This window comes from Ananas comosus, linkage group 5 (genome assembly GCF_001540865.1).
Source record: "Ananas comosus cultivar F153 linkage group 5, ASM154086v1, whole genome shotgun sequence".
NCBI classification, from domain to species: Eukaryota; Viridiplantae; Streptophyta; class Magnoliopsida; order Poales; family Bromeliaceae; genus Ananas; species Ananas comosus.
The window spans coordinates 7404021-7423882 of NC_033625.1; the positions used below are offsets into that span (position 1 = coordinate 7404021).

A 19862-nucleotide genomic window follows, 5' to 3' on the forward strand; every position below is an offset into this window, starting at 1 on the left:
CATTTATTTGTCGCCGCCATTTCTTATGAATTGGCGGCGACATATAGGAGTCGCCACCGATACGGGATACATTGGCGGCGACATATAAGAGTCGCCACCAACACTAAAAATATAGCGGCGACAAAATAAAGTATTAGTGGCGATATTTGTCGCCACGATATCTTCTTATTTGGCGGGCCACATTCTCCCTCTTTTTTTTTAAGCACTGATAAATTTACCCTTACTTAATATATATTGCATAAATAGTGGGGGCTTTATTGTCTTTTTATATTTTAAAAAAATTTAATTAAATTACAGCTGTAAAAAATCTTTACAACCCATTTACACTTTTCTCTCTACCCTAGCCCCTTCGTCCCTTCTGCTTCCGCTACCTGCGGCTCCAGCAAGCCCCGCGCCTCCGCTAAGTGGTCTTCATCGGGAGCAAGCCCCGCGCCTTCGCCGCTGCGGCTCCAGCACCCCGACGGGGGGCTTCGATGCAGGCCAGCCGCACCTGTGCGTCGCCTCGTCGAGCCGCACCTGCGCGTCGCCTCGTAGGATTAGGGTTAGGGTTAGGGTNTGATCGGTCCCGTGGGTTTTTCTCTCCGGTTTGGAGTTTTCCCACGTTAATTCTCGGTGTGCTGATTTTATTTTTCCGCATTCTATTTTAATTTTGCATCGAGTTTCGAGATTGTTACCGTTTACACCTATTCACCCCCCTCTAGGTGTCTTTTACCTTTTAGATCCTAGGGATCCATATCTTACAGGTACTCCTCTAGCTCTGTAACTCGTCAGGAAGAGCTCTAACTCGCAACACTCTTTCCACTATCAGTATCAGCAGTAGCATCAGCCGCAACCGAAGGCTCTGCAAAAGATCCACAACTGGGCGTGAGAACTACTGCAAAAAGAAGTAGTCATCAGTGGATACCGCTACCGACCTCAACAGCTCACCCACTAAGTCTACAGATGATATGCTCAATGATAGTAAAGAACTGAAAATAATTTACAGCTATATGCCACTATACTATCATGATCCAACACTAAATATCTGTAGAATAATGCAATCTCTGACCCAATCTCACTGGGGACTGTGAATACACCCGTCCCGCCTGTCGAAGCTACACTAACTGCCACCATGCTAGGTCATCAGTGGAGAGCAAGTCCAAACAGGACAAACCGACATCAACGCAAAAGCACTAGGCCCGACTTCGAAGTGGCACTCGTGGGCGCTACCCAACCGAGTATGCAAGCGTGTCTCTGTTAAGCTCAATCAGGCTCTCACAGGCTATAGTCAAGTAAATATGGTCTAACAATCAAACTCACATTCCCTCGACACAATCTGATGCAACAGCAGCAATCCGGGTCCACCGTCAATCTCAACTGCACCCAACAGTCCGAAACAGCCTAAACACTGTTATAAAAATAAGCTCGACATCTCAGCATGAGCGTAAATGCATTCTACACTATCCTGGGTATCCACCGCTCACAAACTGTGGTGATACAAACAAATTACGACTCCTAGAGCTAAATCTGGTAGTTTTAAGAAATGACGGTGTAAAATCGTTAGTTTTCTCCTAAGTCAATTCTAAGTCCAACATGTATATTTTAGCTAATATTCTAGGCTCCAATTCAGATTTTAGAATTATACTAATCGTAGAATTGAGCTACTAACATGAAGAACAAAGCTAAAACACATGTTAACAACATATAAGGTTAGGAGGTAATTTCGCAAATTTCGGTAAGCATCATTAACCCACCTCTAGCGCTAATCCACGGCAGCACGAGGTCACGAAGTTGCCGGAAATCCTGCCGAGATCAGCCGAAAACACTCAGAACCAGCAACCAAACTTCTCCAAAGATCTAAACATCAAAAACACCAAAACTTGCATTACAACTCCCAAATTCAGCACTTAAGCTTAATCCACCAATTCCAATGTCAAAACTCACCTATCAATCTTCAAATCCATAATTTAGGTGAAGAACACCCTCAAAACCAGTAGTGAAAGATGGAGTAATCTCCTCTGGTCGAAAATCCAGCCCCTTCAAAGAATTGCTCCAAGAAAACTAATAAAACTCAAATTTCAGCTCCAATATAGCAGCAGTTCAGAAAAATAGCAATTTGACCATACTAATCTTAATCAATTTCTGTCAAATTGGCACCACGAAACCTCCAAGAAGTCAGCTAACCAACAAACCAAGTTTCGTTGCAATCCGACCTTCCTACATCGCATACGAGCCAAAACGCCGAAGGTCGCTACTGGAATTCTTCTGAAACAGCAAGTCTCAAGGTGGAATTGAGCAAATATGAGGATTTAGAGGGGTTGGAATGCAATTGTAGGTTTCACCGTGGAGGAGAGGTGAAAAAGCTTCTCAGGGGTCGAACACAAGCTTTTTATAGAGAGAAGAAATGGTGAAATAAGCCTCAAGAACAAGAGATATTAACCTGTTGTCCTGCAGGAACGGGCACTTTCGGGCGCCCAAAACTCATTTCTGGGCGTCCGAAACCTCCAGGCTAAACAAAAACTCCTCTTCGGTTCCTCCGCCTGCGGTATGTTGTACCCTTATTCTGATTCGGCGGGCCTCACCTACCACCAGACACGTGTTAGCACAATCGATATTCACGAAGTGAATTTTCGGACCCTCTTCTGGGCGCCCGAAACTAGGATCAGAATTGGCTTCCAGTTCTGCTCAGTTCAGCACTCGAGTTCTGGGTGACCCAAATCCTGTTCTGGGCGCCCGAAACTGGCAAAACTCCCGTTTTGCTCCTTTGAGGGCGCCAAGTCTATTTCTGCATCCATTTCATGCAGAAACGACTTCGATTCAGTCCGACACTCTCCAGATGTGTCGACCAGTCACTAATACTGCAGCCAATCCTATCCAAACCTCCGGAACACTACAAAAGTTAAGTTAGTATACAGTTCAAAATTAAAACCAATTATCTAAATAATTTTAAATTTCTATACTTTGTTAAATTAATATTAGGAAATGGTATTTTAAAAATAATGGACTATATTTTTCATAAATTTTTTATCTAAAGAGTATTTGTCACGTCCCGGATTATACATTTTTCCGGGCACACCGACAAATCCGCCGTATACAAAAGAATTTCTCCTATACACGAAGCGATAACTGTACCTGTAACAAAATTCAACCTACAACTAGTAGTATAGAGCTGCTAAACAAAACTGAAAAATAAATAAACATCAGATTCACTATACATACAAAAGCTCTTAGATACAACATCTCTCGCTCCAGCGAGTAACAAGTATAATTATGTACATAAACCAAAAGGCAAAACTATCTGTAGCTGGTACTCCTCTAGCAACCTGGGAAGGAATCTAACTCGCGACTCCCTTTCCACGATCCGAATCAGCAACAGCAGCAGCCGCAGAAAAAGGCTCTGCAAAAAGGGGTCAACAACTGGGTGTGAGAACTATTGCAAAAAGAAATAGTCCTCAGTGGGTACCGCTACCGATTTCAACGGCCCACCCACTAAGTTTACAGAAAATATACTCAAGGATAGTAAAGGAAGTTGGAAAACTCTATAGCTATATGCTACTATACTATCGCTAACCAACACTAGCTATCTGTAGATATAAACAAATATGCAATCGCTGACCTAATCTCACTATGGATTGTGGACTCACCCGTCCCGCCTGTCGAAGCTACACTAACTACCACTACGCTGGATTGTCAGTGGAGATCGAGTCCAAACAGGACGCAACGACAACAACGCAAAAGCACAAAGCCCGACTCCGGAGTGGCACTCGTGGGTGCTACCCAACCGGATATGCAAGCGTATCTCTGCCGAGCTCAATCAGACTCTCACAGGCTATAGTCAAAGCAGAAGGGTCTAACTGGTCCTACAACGAAAACTCACGTACCCTCTGCACAATCTAATGCAAAAACAGCAAACCGGGTCCACCGTCAACCACAACGGCATCCGACAGTCCGGAACAGTCTATACACTACTGTAAAAAAAAACTCGGCATCCCAGCACGAGTGTAAATTCATTCTACACTATTCTGGATATCCACTGCCTACAAATTGTGGCGATACAAACAAACTACAGCTCCTAAAGCTAAATCTGGTAGTTTTCAGAAAATGACAGTGTAGAAGTTATAGTTTTCTCCAAAGTCAATTCTAAGTCCAACATAAAAAATTATACTACTAGTTTAACTCCAAATTCAGATTTTAAGCCTAATCCATAAATTCGAATACTAGCAAAAAAATAACACATAATACATGTTGACCATATAGAAACTTAGGAGGTAATCCGGCGATTTCCGTAAATTTCAACCCACCTCAAAAAGCTAATCCAACGACGGCGAGAAGTCGAAAGGAGAGGAAATCACACGCTCGCCAGGTCTCCAACGGCGCAACTGCGACACACGCATACTCGAACGGCCCTCCGGATCGTCGTCGAAAATCACCCGAAATGGAGCCGCGATCTCTCTCGAATACGATCAAATTTAGAGAGAGATGAACATTAGATTTAAAATACTCTCTCTCTCTCTCTCTCTCTCTCTCTCTCTCTCTCTCTCTCTCTCGTGGATAACCATAAGAGGAAGTAGGTGGTGCATGTGGATAACCACCCACAAAAAAAGACCACCATACCTCTCCACCAACTCAAAATGATAGCGGAAGTACCGGTACCCGATTTGGTTACCGGTACTCGGCCTCTCAGCCTGCAAGATCACACACAGGGTATCGGTACCAGCCCAATACCGTACCGGTACTAAACACTGAAATCTCACAGGCAACCAAATACCAGGGACACTACAGTATTCATGAGTATTTTTTTTATTTTTAAAGGGGTATAAATGATATTTTCAATTTCATAGGGGCATTTGTGATATAATAACCTCCAAAAGGGGTATCTGTAAAATTATCCCTAGAAACTATGCCAACACCAAATCTTTGCCATGTAACATTTTTTTACGGTGCATACTGAGTTGAAATAAATATTAAAAGTTATTGCTCTAATTGCAAGATGGAAACAAATGGTGCAGTTTACTTAGCCCTATAATTAATTGGAGTGAAAAATCCTACACACACTTCCAAAAAGTGAGATTAAATACTACATTACACACTCCTCAAGGCAAGAATTTAGACCATTATTTTAAATTTGTTATATAAAAAATAATAAAATAAAATTACTGTTAAATACTAGTTTTTAAATAAAAAAGTGTTAGATTTGTATTCACTTATTCAAAAGAAGAAATAAAATATAACCTGAATGAGGTTGGCTAAAGATGCAGTCTCCAGAAAGCTCTAATTCGTACTTTTTTCCGAAATGATTTTATAAAATCTTTCAATTGGATAAATAGCCTTATAAAAAATAAAATTGGCAAATTAATTCTTCTTTCGTCATGTAAGAACCACGTCAGAATTTTTCTTAAAGACAGCGAATGTTTCACTGTCTTCGTGATCCTAATTTTTCACAAAAATAGTGAATTATTTGCCGTCTTTTCCTTATCACAAAAGTGATAAATTATTCACTGTCTTTCTTTTATTTACTTTATATTTCATATATAATCCTGACAACCATATAAAAATTTTAACAAAATCATATATAATCTTAACAACTTAAAAATCTTATAATTTATTCATATAATTCTAACAATCAAATAATTTAATAAAATTATAATAATCCACGTATAATTTTAATAATCTTATTTTTGCAGAACGATTCACCATTTTTAAAAAAAATTTCACCAGTTATTTTATTAATTTTTTTTAGTAGAATTATTTAGTAAATTATAATATTCGGGGTTATTTGGAAAAAAAAAGTTCTCTAATTCTGAATGGGAGTTCAAAAATCCAGATGGGTATGGCTAAAAATTGAAATACAACTTTGGTTAATAAGAAAAGGAAAAGTAAAGTGATAAAAGAATAGAACCTTCCAAAAAGAAGGTGTAAATTAAACTTTTCCCCACTCAAACCTTCCAAAAAGGAAAACTTATTCTCCTCTTCTAGAACGAGCTAGATCCTTCGGCCACCGCTCAGAAATACAGAAAAATTGTAATGAGACTAGAATATTATTGATAGCAGTAAAATAATATTAATTATTTTTTTAAAAATTTTTGAATGTGTAGAATATATTATTTAGTACGGGCATAATTTTGAATCCAAAAAGTACAGAGCTAATGATAAATTGTTTAGATGTCACGACTCACGAATAGAGATATCGGATGCAAAAATATAATTAGTATAATAATATATATTTATTATATATAAAATATTAATTTTGTTAAAATATTATTATATTTTTTGAATGATTGAAAATTTATAAGATTTTTATTGATAAATCATATATTTAAGAATTTTTTTTACTATAAATAATTTATTTATATTGTCTAAAAAAATTATATGTATCCATCAAAAAGTCAAAAATATATTTTCTTTTATATTATATATACATATAAAAAATAAAAATAAAAATAAAAATAAATTATTTTAAAAGAACGCAAAATGAATTTATGTTGGATGCTCATTCTTGACATGTCTGACAAGAACTTGTAAAATTTATAAAAGTGTTCGTGATACATAAATAGTAATACTTTACAATTACGAGCAACACTACAGTATATATATGATCCTTCATTCAAAAGCCTTTGTTATAGTCAATGATCCCAATTCCCATCTCCCCATGCATATATTTGTTTGTAGCTTTTCAATTGACTAATTCGTAGTTTTCTACATTCAAATCAACTAAAATCCAATTCGCATTTCTCTTTTCCCACACCCCTTAAAAAACGCTCCCATTTTCGCCATTTTACCCGCGCCTCCACCTCACACCACCCCCTCTCTCTCCTCCCTCTCTCTCTCTCCTCTCTCCTCTCTCTTCTTTCTCTCTCCTCTTCTCTCTCCATCTCCCCCTCCTAAGAACACAACGCGATGATGCCCCGATCCTTACTCTTCGTACTATTAACCCTAGGCTCCGCCTCAATACCCTTCTCCCTCGCCGCATCGGTATTCTCTCTCTAGTTTTTTTTTTCTGTCTCTCTCTACAACACCTAACCCTAACCCTAACCCTAACCCTAACCCCAATTCCGATTCCGCAGGTCGGAGACACGTGCTCGACCAATGGAGATTGCGGCGCGGGGATGCGATGCGGCGGATGCGGCGGCGGTTCCTCGATCTGCACGCAGATCCGGCCGATCGATCCCGAAACGCAGGTTTTCTCACACTCAATTCGCCTCAGTTTGATCTCGTTTTGATCGGATCTGGGATTTGATCTGAAATTGGATTTGGATTCGGATTTGGGGATGTTTAGGGCAAGGGTTTACCGTTCAACCGGTACTCGTGGCTCACGACGCACAACTCGTACGCGCTCACGGGGGAGAGCTCCGCCACCGGGTCCCCGCTCATCTCCCCCACCAACCAAGAGGACAACATCACCTCCCAGCTCCAGGTACAATCCCTCTCTCTCTCTCTCTCTCTCTCTCTCTCTCTAGAATTGGTATTAGGGTTGATAATGGGAAACGGAAAAAACGAAGGGGAAACGAAAGGGGAAGCGGAGAGGGTGGGACGAGGTCCAAATGGGAAACGTCTCTCGGCGCCGCCTTGAAATTTGAATACCTACGCTCTTGACCGGTGTGAATTGAGACCGGATTGTAAGAATGTGTGCTCACGTGTAGTGCGTACGTGGCGAGGTCCGCATAACACGGCCCGTGTTTTCGCGAGTAAAAGGCACGTAGGCTTTAGACAAGGCCTGTGCAGTAGAGGGAGTTTACTGTATCATATTTGCACTGTATTACTGTATTATATTTGCACCGTATCGGTACTAAACCACTAATAAATTAATTATATATTTTTAAAGTACAAAAAAATATTTTTTATATTTATAATACGACGGATTAATTCAAATAAATTTAGTTAATTGATTGAAAACATCACGCCGTCGTTAATATAATTGGTGCATTTTAAAATTTTCAATAGCCGAGGCCGCCTTTCACACGCTTTTTGGCTGGCACCAACTCTTTTCTTTATATATTTGAAGTGGGACCACTTTTGCTTCTTTAATTTGGCAATGGGATGGGAGCTGGGGCCCACGAGAAATCTTTTTTCTCTAAAGTTGTCTCAGTCAATATTTGAAAATCCGGCTCAAACTGAGGTCGGACCATGACTCAGTGTCCAAACTGGATCCGCCGGTCGAACCATAATCCAATGCTCAAATCAGTTCAATCTATATAACCAGACTAGCGTAAAACCTGTTTTGATCTGTTCGGACTGATGGTTCAACAAGTTAGTTAGTGAACTGGCCAGTTTTTATAAGAATCAGCCGGATTTATTTTTATTATGTATTTTAATGATTAATTAAAAATATACCTTAGTTTTTAACAGCATGCACTTTGGATATATTTTTAATTATAATACATGATAATAATATTTAAAAGCAATGTTGAATACTGTATTTAAGATATTCTTTTATTATATATTAATATAAAAGTAATAATTAAATAGTTATGACGTTATGCTAATGTTATCAACCTTGTGTTTGAACTAGTGGCCCATAACCTGGCAATAGTTCTGAGTTGTGAATGTTTCCGGATTTTAAAACATGGGTGGCAATACGCACGGTATATCTATCTATAATTTGAATACATTTGCTATAGTAATAGTGAAAATTGCCTTAGCAAACATAGGTGGCAATACGCACGGTATATCTATCTATAATTTGAATACATTTGCTATAGTAATAGTGAAAATTGCCTTAGCAATATCAATTTTCTAGAAAAACGATAACCTTTTGAATTTCCCACAAAAGATTCCCTATGGATTGGTCTTCATAAAATACTTTGGGTCCTCTAGAATGTTGCCTTTATAGACTTAATTTTTTGACATATAGATGTGATATTCTTGAACTAAGTGCATGAACCAAGCAAAGGCATCCACATTATGTATGCCAACACATTAACGATATATAAGGGCATCATTTCAAGATTTGTCGTAGTACACGAACTCTTTACTTACACATCGATAATTTATAAAGCCACTGTTTCGGGGGAACTGCAACTGTACTCTTTAAAAAAAAAGAATAGTGCTATGCGCTCTACCGACAGTCAATGGGAGTAGATATGTTGATGGGTGATGTGTAGGGTCCGCTAACCTGTGATTTATGTAGATTCTTTCCGATTTAGTAATTTCACCGTTCATGCTCTACTTCCATTTGCTCTCAAAGGAGATTGCTTCATGATATGTTCTACTCTCATCAACTCCCTTGAGAGTAGGTATAAAATTATTCTCCTTATAAACAATAGCTTTTACCTTCCCAAATAGCTGTCGCCTACCTGCAATTGATAGCTATATTGAATTCAAATTTATTACGCATTATATGGGTTTCCTTTCCAATAAACTATGTTTTTCTTGGTCCTGTGAAGAGACAAGAAGTACCTTTCTTAGGAAAATTGAGTATGAATTAAGAAGTCATAGGCACAAGCAATCGCTGGAATTTAAGAGAAGGCTGTCTTTAAATTTCTTGCAAGTTTCTTTTTTCTCCTAAATGAGATTTTGTTCTTATGTGTTCTTCAAATCACCAAAAACTGAGGCAACATAAATTTCAGGAATAACTTCTCTTAATTTTTTTTCATCTAACAAAACGAATATACGCAGCATTTCGGATTTTTAATATATATATATATATATATATATATGTAGAGAGAGAGAGAGAGAGAGAGAGAGAGAGAGAGTAGGGCTATTATACTCTTATGAGTATAGAGCCCTTCGTACTCATAAGTTGTTTTCGATGATGGAGCTTCTGAATCGACGATCTACTTCGTTAAATATGATCTAGAGTATTTGAAACTTCTACAAAATAAATTTCGTAATTTTTCAAAATCATAATAAAGTCCATCAAGCGGGCATAAAATAAACGGTCAAAATCGAACGACGTCCTAAAAATGGATGATCGGATCCTTCAATTTAAGATTGGAGTTATTAATCTTTATCTAGGTAGTGAATAGAATTTTCTATCAAAAATTCAACAAATTCCGATTCTTTTACACCGTTAAACTAGCAAGTATCCTATACCGGTCATTAAAAATTGTCAGTTTTGTGACTTTTTGATCGTAAGGTAAATGATGTCGAAAATTGTGAAATTTGATTTCTAGAAGTTTTAAATTCGATTATGAAATTCGGTTTCTAAATATTTCTTATAGTGCTGATCAATTTCAACAATGCTGATTATCAGTTTGAAGTATCGATCATTGAAAATGACTTGATAGGACAAAGGCTTCTATCCTCTTAAGAGGATAGTAGCTGGATTCTCTCTCTCTCTCTCTCTCTCTCTTTCTCTCTCTCTCTCTCTCTCTCTATATATATATATATACTCTGTTACTTCTTATTGAATTATGTTCATTAACGCTTCCTACCTTCTCTTGGTTTGGATAGATTCCCCCTACCTAACACAACAACTACCAAGTAGGTTTGCTTGCAAATTTTCATTTTAGGATTGGTATGTCACTATGAAAATCATGTTATTACCTAATATGTTCTTAAAAGATTGCTTAAATCTAAAATGCAGAACGGTGTAAGGGGTTTGATGCTTGACATGTACGACTTCGAGAATGACATCTGGCTGTGCCACTCCTTCGGTGGAGTCTGCTACAACTTTACTGCCTTTGTAAGCTCAGAAATAATGCCTCCAATCCTTTTATTTTATCATCTCCATGAATTTCTAATCACTAATCCTTCATATAATCTTGGCAAAAATGTATGAACACCCCTCCAACTATTAGTCATTTGGAAACAGCAACCTGAATGTTGAATTTAAATCCCTCAACTAAATGTCTTATTTAATTTGAGCAAATTTGCTGAAACTTTAGAACAGAATATCCTATTAGCTAACAAGATTATTCTGTTATTTTTTAGACACCGTTATGTTTTTTAGAATCTAACAGAACTTTGTTGAGNGACTTTATTGAATAATCTGTGCAGTTTTCTTTATGTGGGATACATTTTGTTCAGTTTACTTGTCAGGGTAAATTTATTAGATATATTCTGTTCAGTTTACTTGTCAGGGTAAATTTATTTCTTGTGTTCCATAATTGAGGGTCGTTGCTTAATATCCTACAGTTGATATTTAATTATCATGTGTGAAACATGTAGATGGATTTTGACTATGTAAGATTATATTTATACCAAGTGCTAATATGTTTTTCTTTTGCAGGAGTTCTCTCCAGGATCTAACGGTAGAATGACAACCATGGGTATGTATGTGCGTGATCTTCTGCTTGGACAAGTAGTTTTCCTAGTACTTTTTTTCTCGCAAGTCTGATTCATATTCTCTTTTTCCCCATGCTACTATAGTTATTCCACGGCATGCATGAATAGCTTTGCACCTGTAAGCTATTACTTGGCAGAGTAACTGAAAAGGTAATTGATTTTGGTAAATGACTCGTCTCTTGATGTGAGATTTTGAGCTTGGATTTCCATTATAGGGTTCGCGTTGAGAGGAGATCACATCTACCTCATCAATTTGTATGAGGTTTGTAATATTTATCTTGAAAAGATATGTTATCCGCTATAAAAGTTTGTTGATTGTACTATTTCCCTTGGGTGACCTGCAGTCCTATTGTCAATTTCTTAATTACTTATCCATCATCCACCAGCTAATGTTATGCATATAAACATCAACTATGTACGCTTCGTTCATCTTCTTTTAAGTTTTCCTGTAATGCTCTCTCTTTAAGCACTTTCTCTGTTTGTGTATTACCTTGTCTCAGTAATCTGATTGGAGATGATAGCCATGAAGCTTTAAGTAAATTTTGACCATCTCCAAAGTATGTCCATGTTAGCCAAATTTAAGTATATTATTCTTACATATTTGAGTTTGGTCTTTGATGCTCCCAAGATGGATTTTGAAAGGTGGAGCATTACCAGGAGGCATCAAAGCTTAGCTGTTAAAAAATATGACAAAAGTAACCAAAGATCATGTTAGAGAGCAGAATAAAAGGGCACATTAGCATTGTCATGGATTTTTTTTGGGTGGGCTAGGAATGATAATGCAAGGAAACACAAAAAAGGGGAAGAAGTGGAATAGTTGATGAACTAGTATTTTATTTCATGGCCTGTTATGTAGATATGTCTATTATATTTCAAGTCTCAGGACCTCCATTGATAGCCTTTTGTATGTTTACGGCTCTTGATCCGAACTAAAGGTGTTTAAGAAATAGAGGAATACCCACTTGAGGTGTTTAAGAAATAGTGGAATACCCCTCTTGTGAATTTCAGGTGAAATCAACCAATGAAGGTTTTTACGCAATCATTTTCTATGAGGGTTTTGTCAATGTGATATGATGATGTGACAATAACTCTAGGAGATATGTTAGTAGCATGCTTGATTACAAGATTGGACTTAACTGGAGGACTTGATAAATTTATTGCCGTTGTATTTCATATATGACAGAAGTGAAATTTGAATCGGCAACTACGATTGAAATGACATCCAAGAAGATGATCACTATAACCTCAGAATAAAATAGTTGGGTTAATTGAAGCGAAAACAAGTTGTAAGAATCATATGATGCTTTTTAATTTTATTAGGGAAAATGAAGTCTCAAAGTTACTCAATTTCTTTGTTACTCTTAATGCTGAATATTTTGTTGCATGAACTGAATTAATATCAGTTTCTGTCTGTTATATAGTTCATAGCCAACATTGTTATCTATGTACTTGGGTCTTTTTATTATTATATTGTTTTCGACATCAATTCAGGGATCAACAAATGTTGAAAGCTAATTTTTCTTTAGTTTTATTTGCAGATTTATAAGAGGTGTGACGAGAAATATTTTGGCAACGTATTGAATCAAGTTTAAGAATTTAGACATTTTTTTGATAAATTTACATTTGATAGCATGTGGAAATGACAAAAATACTATTATTGTGTTTTGTTTTTTGGATGTGTTGGGTGATTGTATTACTTATATATGATGATTCAGTCTTACTTATATATGATGTCCCAAACTTCTTTCTGTTGTGAGAGACACAATTCGATGCAAAATGTAGGATTTCTGCTCGTTGATCTGTTATTTGTTTGGAAAGCTTTCTGTCATATTTATGAGAATTAGCTCTCTTTGTCCCAAATTTTATTTGGTTTTGAGAGAATTAAATTGAACTTAAAGTTTAAAAATTAAGAATGTGAAATTTTTATAACTATAGGTAATTTTTTAGCTATTTATACTAAATCAATAATATCTATTACTATCAAATTTTTTTTAAAAAAAAATTAATTTTATATCAGAAAAATAGTGGCGACAATAGTCGCCACCATAAAATTAGTCATAAATAGGCTTAAAGTTTTCGCGGCGACACAATATCGCCGCTAATTATCTAACTTTTAGTTTTCGCCCTGGGTCCGACGGGGTTTTAGCGGCGACGGTATGTCGCCACTGATTATCTAACTTTTCGCGGCGACGGTATGTCGCCACTAATTATCTAACTTTTAGCGGCGACACATTGTCACTACCAAATAGTTTTACCGACAGGGTTTTAGACGGCGGCATGCGGCGACAGATTGTCGCCGCCAAAACGTTTTCTGTGGCGACAATATTGGGTATGGTGGCGACATTTGTCGCCACTAAATCTTGTACCTGTAGTAGTGGAATGCACCACCCACCTCGAGTTGTCGCGTGGGTGTAGAATATGGCGACTCCCGAACTTTATGAAAGCCGATACCGCGACCTACAACCAAAATAGTGCCACTTTAGGCCCTTTTGTACATGAACCATACTTAAACATTTTCGTAATATCGAACGGAGTTGTCCAACGTGTCGAGGATACCCCCAATTAGGTGTCTATAAGGTCAATTTGCCTTATAAACACTCGGAGGCAAAAGCCCCAAATTTGGTGTCCTAACTAAACCTATTGCTAAACCCTAGGTTTTGATCTCTAAAACAAGCAAAAGAGAGCTTGTTTAATCTCTAGAAGCTCATTTAAAACCATCCCAACCATCTCTAAGGCTTAAAATGCAAACCCTAGGAATGCCCCATTAGAGCACCATGAAGCAAACTAGGGTTTCATAGTGTTCATGGCTCTAACATGCTTCTAAAGCCTCTAAAGAGACCAAAACTTCAAAACTTAAGGTTAAAATCCAAACCCTAGAGCTCTATATGCTAAAAACTTACCTTGGCCCAAGTTCTAGCAAGCTCTTTCTTGTTGGAGAGCTCCTAGACCCACCAAATCCATCAAAAATTCCTCCTCAAGCTTCTACTTCTTCTTCTTCTTCAAGCCCTAGATGAGTTCTAGAGAGAGAGATGAGAGGAAATGAGAGAAGTGGTGTTTGGGGTGTTTGCTGTGAAAAGGGGAGAGGGACTGGGCGATATAAGGTGTTGTGACAATTGCATCTAAGCCCCCGCACTTTATCTCCAGTGCACTGCTCAAACTGGCATTTTTCGCAGTGAGGGACCGGTCTCCCCGACATGGGACCCGTCCCCGAGAGCTCCTCCTGCGGATAGCGCAGGCTACGCGTAATGCAACCGGTCTCCCTCGATGGGACCGGTCTCTCCTCGCAGGGACCGGTTCCCGAGAGCTGATTTTCCAAGACTTAGTCGATTTTCTCGACCATCTCGCTGCCTACGCGTTCGGGGACCAGTCTCTCCCACCAGGGACCGGTCCCCGAGAGCACAAAACCTGTAGTTTGCAGATTTTGATTTCCAAAGCTCTCGAAGGTCCCCAGAAATGCACTTTTGTATTATTCGACGCCTTCGGCCTCTCCGAAGTGTACCAATCTCGCACTTTGGTTAATTTGACCAAGGTTCGAATTTAATTACCGATGTCTCGGTATGTTACATTCTCCACCCCTTAAATTTAGTTTCGTCCGCGAAACTTACTTAATTGAGACTTAAACTCATACCTCAATTCAGCTGGTTAAAGAGGTGAGGGTAATGCTCCCGCATTGCGCTCTCGAGCTCCCAAGTAGCTTCCCGATCATCGTGATTGCACCAATGAATCTTAACATACGGAATCTCGCGATTTCGTAGTTTCGTTACTTCTCGATCGATGATATATGCCGGGAACTCCTCATAGGTCATGTCCTCTTGGATCTCGGACGGTTCAAACGGCAGAATATGCTCGGGGTCATGAACGTACTTGCGGAGATTCGATACGTGAAATACATCATGCACTCCAGCAAGCCTCGGTGGTAAGGCTATCTTGTACGCCACCGCACCGACCCACTCCAATATCTCAAACGGTCCAAGGTACCGGGGACTTAGCTTCCCCCGGAGCCCAAACCGTCTAATTCCTCGCATCGGCGACACTTTTAGAAAGACGTGGTCGCCAATTGCGAACTCTATGTCTTTTTTCCATTTGTCGGCATAGCTCTTTTGCCGAGATTGCGCCGTAGTGAGTCTTTGGCGGGTAGGGGTGGAAACGAGCCGAGCTCGAGCGAGCTTATGTCAGCTCAAATTCGGCTTGAAATTAATTTCGAGCCTAAATCTAGGCTCAAGCTCGGCTTGAAATTAATTCGAGCCGAGCTCGAGCGAGCCTAATTTCGAGTCGAGCCGAGCTCGAGCTCTAAACGAGCCGATTGAAATTCTCGACATTATATAATCAATAGTTTAATTTTTATAGAANTAGTAACATTTTCTTTTTAACCTCCTTTTCTTCTTCTTCTTCTTCGTCTTTTTGTTTAAGATGAATTTGCAAACTGATCAACAATAATGTAGAGTAGAGAAGTTCATCAATAGAGGCATTTTATCATGTAGAATTTGATTTTTGAAAAAGGAAAAAAGTATGTAGCCAATTGAGGCCTTAGGGATCTGTTTCCAAATGACTGGAGGGCTGTCCATACATTGTACCTTATAATCTTTTTCTCAGCAACCGGCCATCAATGTGCTCAAAGAAATCCAAGCCTTTCTTGCGGCAAACCCTTCAGAGGTCATCACCATCTTCATTGAAGACTACACAGCACCGGGCGGCCTCACAAGAGTATTCAATGCTTCTGGCCTCATGACATACTGGTTCCCGGTGTCCCAGATGCCCAAGAACGGTGGAGACTGGCCTTTGCTCAGCGATATGATCAGCAAGAACCAGCGATTGTTGGTCTTCACGTCTAAGTCCAAGAAGGAGGCTGCAGAGGGGATTGCCTATGAATGGAATTATGTAGTTGAGAATCAGTGTAAGTAGGGACTTGTAAAACCAGTCATGATTTGTGCACAAAAGTCCATGTTTGCATAAGTTCTGAATCAGCAGTAGCTAGACACTTGGCAAACAAGAAGTCCGGACTTCTGGCTGTGTCGAGAATGCAAACAAGAAGTCCGGAGCCTGAAAGCAGAGCGCAGCCTCAAGTTCTAGCTATAGCAGAAAGTTGTTGGGTGGAGCTTCTCTTTCTAGATACAGCCTTTTGGCTGGTTGATGTAATTAAAGAAGTTGGTAGTGCTTCTTTTAGCAACTTTATTCAAATAACACTTCTTCAGAAGTTCCTGTTGGGCCCAAGTAGTCCTAAAGTGTTTAATATTTTGCATCTACTTTTCTGAAAGTGCTGAATGATTTGCAGATGGTGACGAGGGAATGGTGGCGGGCTCGTGTCCAAACCGAGCGGAGTCGTCCCCAATGAACACAACATCTAAGTCACTCGTTCTAATGAATTACTTCCGGACAGATCCAAACTTGACTGAGGCTTGCTCGGATAATTCCGCGCCGCTACTCAGCATGCTTACAACATGTCATGATCTTTCCGCCAATCGCTGGGCTAATTTCATTGCGGTCGATTTCTATATGGTACAACAGCATTAGGATTTTGTTCATGCGATTAAATTAAATGTTTTAAGTTGAACGTATCAGTTCTTGTTTTTATTTTCCTTGACTAAGATCTGTGACTGTATGACAGAGGAGTGATGGAGGGGGAGCACCACTAGCAACAGATGTGGCGAATGGGCATCTGGTTTGTGGGTGTGACAATATTGCCTACTGCAAGGTTAGTGCTTATTGTTTCTACGACATTGATTTGCATTGGTATCATGAATACTTATAATAGGCTATGCTAGAATTCAAGAACGAGAATAAGTTCTCTGCGAAGAAATTGTGTGTGTTAAGCAAAAGCTTGCACAATTCAATTCAACTCAGCCTCAATCTTGGTAAATTGGGCCTGCTATATACCTCAATTCTTAGAAAAACACAGTAGAATGTAATATATGAATCCTATTTTGCTACTTCGCGTAAGTTTGAGCTATACGTCAATTCTTAAAAGAAACCAAGCAGGGTCTGACATATATCTCAGTCTTCCAAAAATGTAATATATGAACCCTGTTTTGCCACTCCATCTTATTTTTAGCTATCTCTGATTCTAGCTTGGTCTTATTGTGGCTAAATGCCTAAATCTTTGCTTATTGCCTTATTCATGTTGTCCCTGGCATTCTTCTACTCCTTTGCACATCACTTTTTTTTTTTGGTGACAGTTTCAGAACTCAGACTTCTTTTCATTCACTTTAATGGTTTATCCTAGTTTAGATCAATCCTCATCTTAGATGACCCTATATTATCTATTGAAGCAGCACTTAGATTAGAGTTGATTTTCGTCTTTGTTTCTTATTATAGCATCTCAAGTTACTACCACTTATCCATCTCGACATTCTTCTCTGTGGAGTCTCGTTCCCTGATGAGTTTATGTCTGTAGTCTATGCGTTATATGGTTAAATCTATGGACAAAGTATGCAAACAATTAAAAACTGTATTCAGCTTTAATCCTAAACTTGTTTATGGTGGATTAGTGGGAACGGTTTGAATGCTTTTCGCTGTAGCGTCATGATTAATCTTTTCATCTGTGTCTTTAGCACATCCCTAGTTTCAGTAATCCCTTTTCTTATGGTTGTTGAGGCAATTCCTGAGGTGTTTCCTATCCGATAGTTAGTTTAGTTAAACATTGTATCCGAGCCTGTTCTAAGCCTCTACAGGTTTACGAGATTATAACTTCATTGGTTTGGTTCCTCATTACAGGAAAATATCAATGGGTTAACTTTTCACTAAATAGTCCTTCGCTTCTTCGTCTTTTCTTTCTGTTCTTTTTTTCCGAACTGGATCTTTGTATTTTCTTATTAAATTGATCTTTTAGTTAAAATAGCATGCTAATACCATACAAACTTACTCCCACAGGCTAATGCTACCTTCGGCACCTGCGACGTGCCGCCATCTCCTCCCCCGTCCAAAGCACGACCAGGCTCGAAAGCACCCTCGGCAAGTTCGACGAACTCGAATACGTCTGCTGCTTCGTCGCCTTTTATACCCTATCGATGGTGTTGGATGTTTGAGATAGCATCATTAGCCTTGGTTCTTCTTCTGTTGTGAGGTACATTCATTTGCTATTACTAGTATTGAGTTGCTTCATGTTGTTGTAATAGTTTTTGAAACATAATTTTTTATTGTGACTACAACTGATGCCTTTAATTATCTTTAATACATTGAATAACAGGTGTTTTCAGTTTTCTTTTTATTATATATATATTTTTCTATTTTTGGAATGTTTTGATTCGAATATGCAAGAATAAAGCGATCAATGGTACTTATCTTCAAGATTTAAAGTGTCGTGGCACGGGGGCGTGCCGTTATGTCCCTGGCACGGTACGGCACAGGTACGATTGCGCGCCGATACGTGCCACGCTTGCATGCTGATAGATACGCATAATCTTCTACTGGCACGCTTTGGCACGGATTTATTTCAGTTTTTTTGGTTCCAATAAACTCTTATATTGTTATTTTGAAATATTTAAATAAATAATTATGAATATTTACTATGTATATCTTATTATACTCATCAATTAATATGCATGTAAGCTTTTTGTAAGTAAAATACAACTATACCTAATATAGAATAAAAATCAAAATATAATAATAAAATTCACAAGTACAATAATTATTTAAATTTACATCTTTATATAGAGATGACTGCTTAATTCGACATAGATCGTCGCGCTTAATCATATGGCATATTGTCATCTGCAGATATAATATTTATTTGATAATGTTGATATAAGTATTGCTGGTATTGTGAGAAAGTCATATATTCTCGATATTACATTCATATTTTTTGTTCTTTTATTCTTTTTAAAAATATCTGATCAAAATTTGTTTAGGAGATCGATTTTTGTTCCCTTAATTCACTGAAAATTTCGCGGTGCGATAAATTTTAACAAAATATTTTGCGAAGAAAAATGGATGTCTGTGGTGGAAGCGGAGGGCTTCGCCCTCCGTGGTATGGATCAGATATGTCAATTAAAAATTTGCTCTTATATTGATAAATAAGAAGTAAAAAAAAAAGGTATCCGCCAAAAAGCAAAAAAAAAAAAAAGTTGAAAAAAAGACAACAAAGTGAAAAAAAAAAAAATAATATAGGTGGCCCGGGGAGGGCTTGATACGCCAGAGATAAAAGAAAAAAAAAGCAAAAAAAAAAAAAGCCAAAAAAAAAAAGACGGCATGCACGATACGTGCCAGCTTTGTCTCAAGCGGGTTACGTCCCGCTTTGTCTCAAGCGGCACGGCACATACAGAAGGGGGGGGGGGGGCGTGCGAGACCCCCCTGTACCGTCCCCCTTTTTGAGAGCACGATACGGCACGCCCTCGTGCCGTACGGCACGGGCGGCACTTTAATCCTTACTTATCTTGTTTGTTTCTATTTATTGAATAATCAACATAATTTGAAGTAGTCCCTGATATTTATTTATGGCCAATTTGCATAAAAAATCCACTTATTTTGGGGTTTTGCAAAACCGGGCCACCTTTTTCCTTTTTGCAGATTCGGTCCGCTTTTTCCGCCGCCTGACCAAAATGCCCCTCCTATACAATAGCCTCCCGCGTATTTCTTGACATACGTATACTACCCTGCCGTACGTTCTGGCGCGCATTAAATGACCCGTTCAATCTCAGTCATTTCTCGGAACCCGGACAACA

The 19862-nt window shown here is 38.5% G+C and overlaps 1 protein-coding gene and 1 long non-coding RNA gene across 2 annotated transcripts; both read left to right on the plus strand.

Annotated features, from left to right (window-relative positions):
• LOC109710443 (PI-PLC X domain-containing protein At5g67130-like) lies at positions 6657-18412 on the plus strand. The gene is made up of 8 exons (XM_020233003.1): positions 6657-6951; positions 7044-7157; positions 7256-7393; positions 10505-10603; positions 15799-16099; positions 16478-16701; positions 16811-16897; positions 18073-18412. The coding sequence occupies exons 1-8, from the start codon at positions 6877-6879 to the stop codon at positions 18262-18264; spliced, it is 1230 nt and encodes a 409-aa protein (XP_020088592.1). The 5' UTR covers positions 6657-6876; the 3' UTR covers positions 18265-18412.
• Positions 10915-12982, plus strand: LOC109710447. Its single transcript, XR_002216353.1, has 3 exons — positions 10915-11189; positions 11290-11467; positions 12744-12982. It is a non-coding gene; the product is annotated as an uncharacterized LOC109710447 (long non-coding RNA).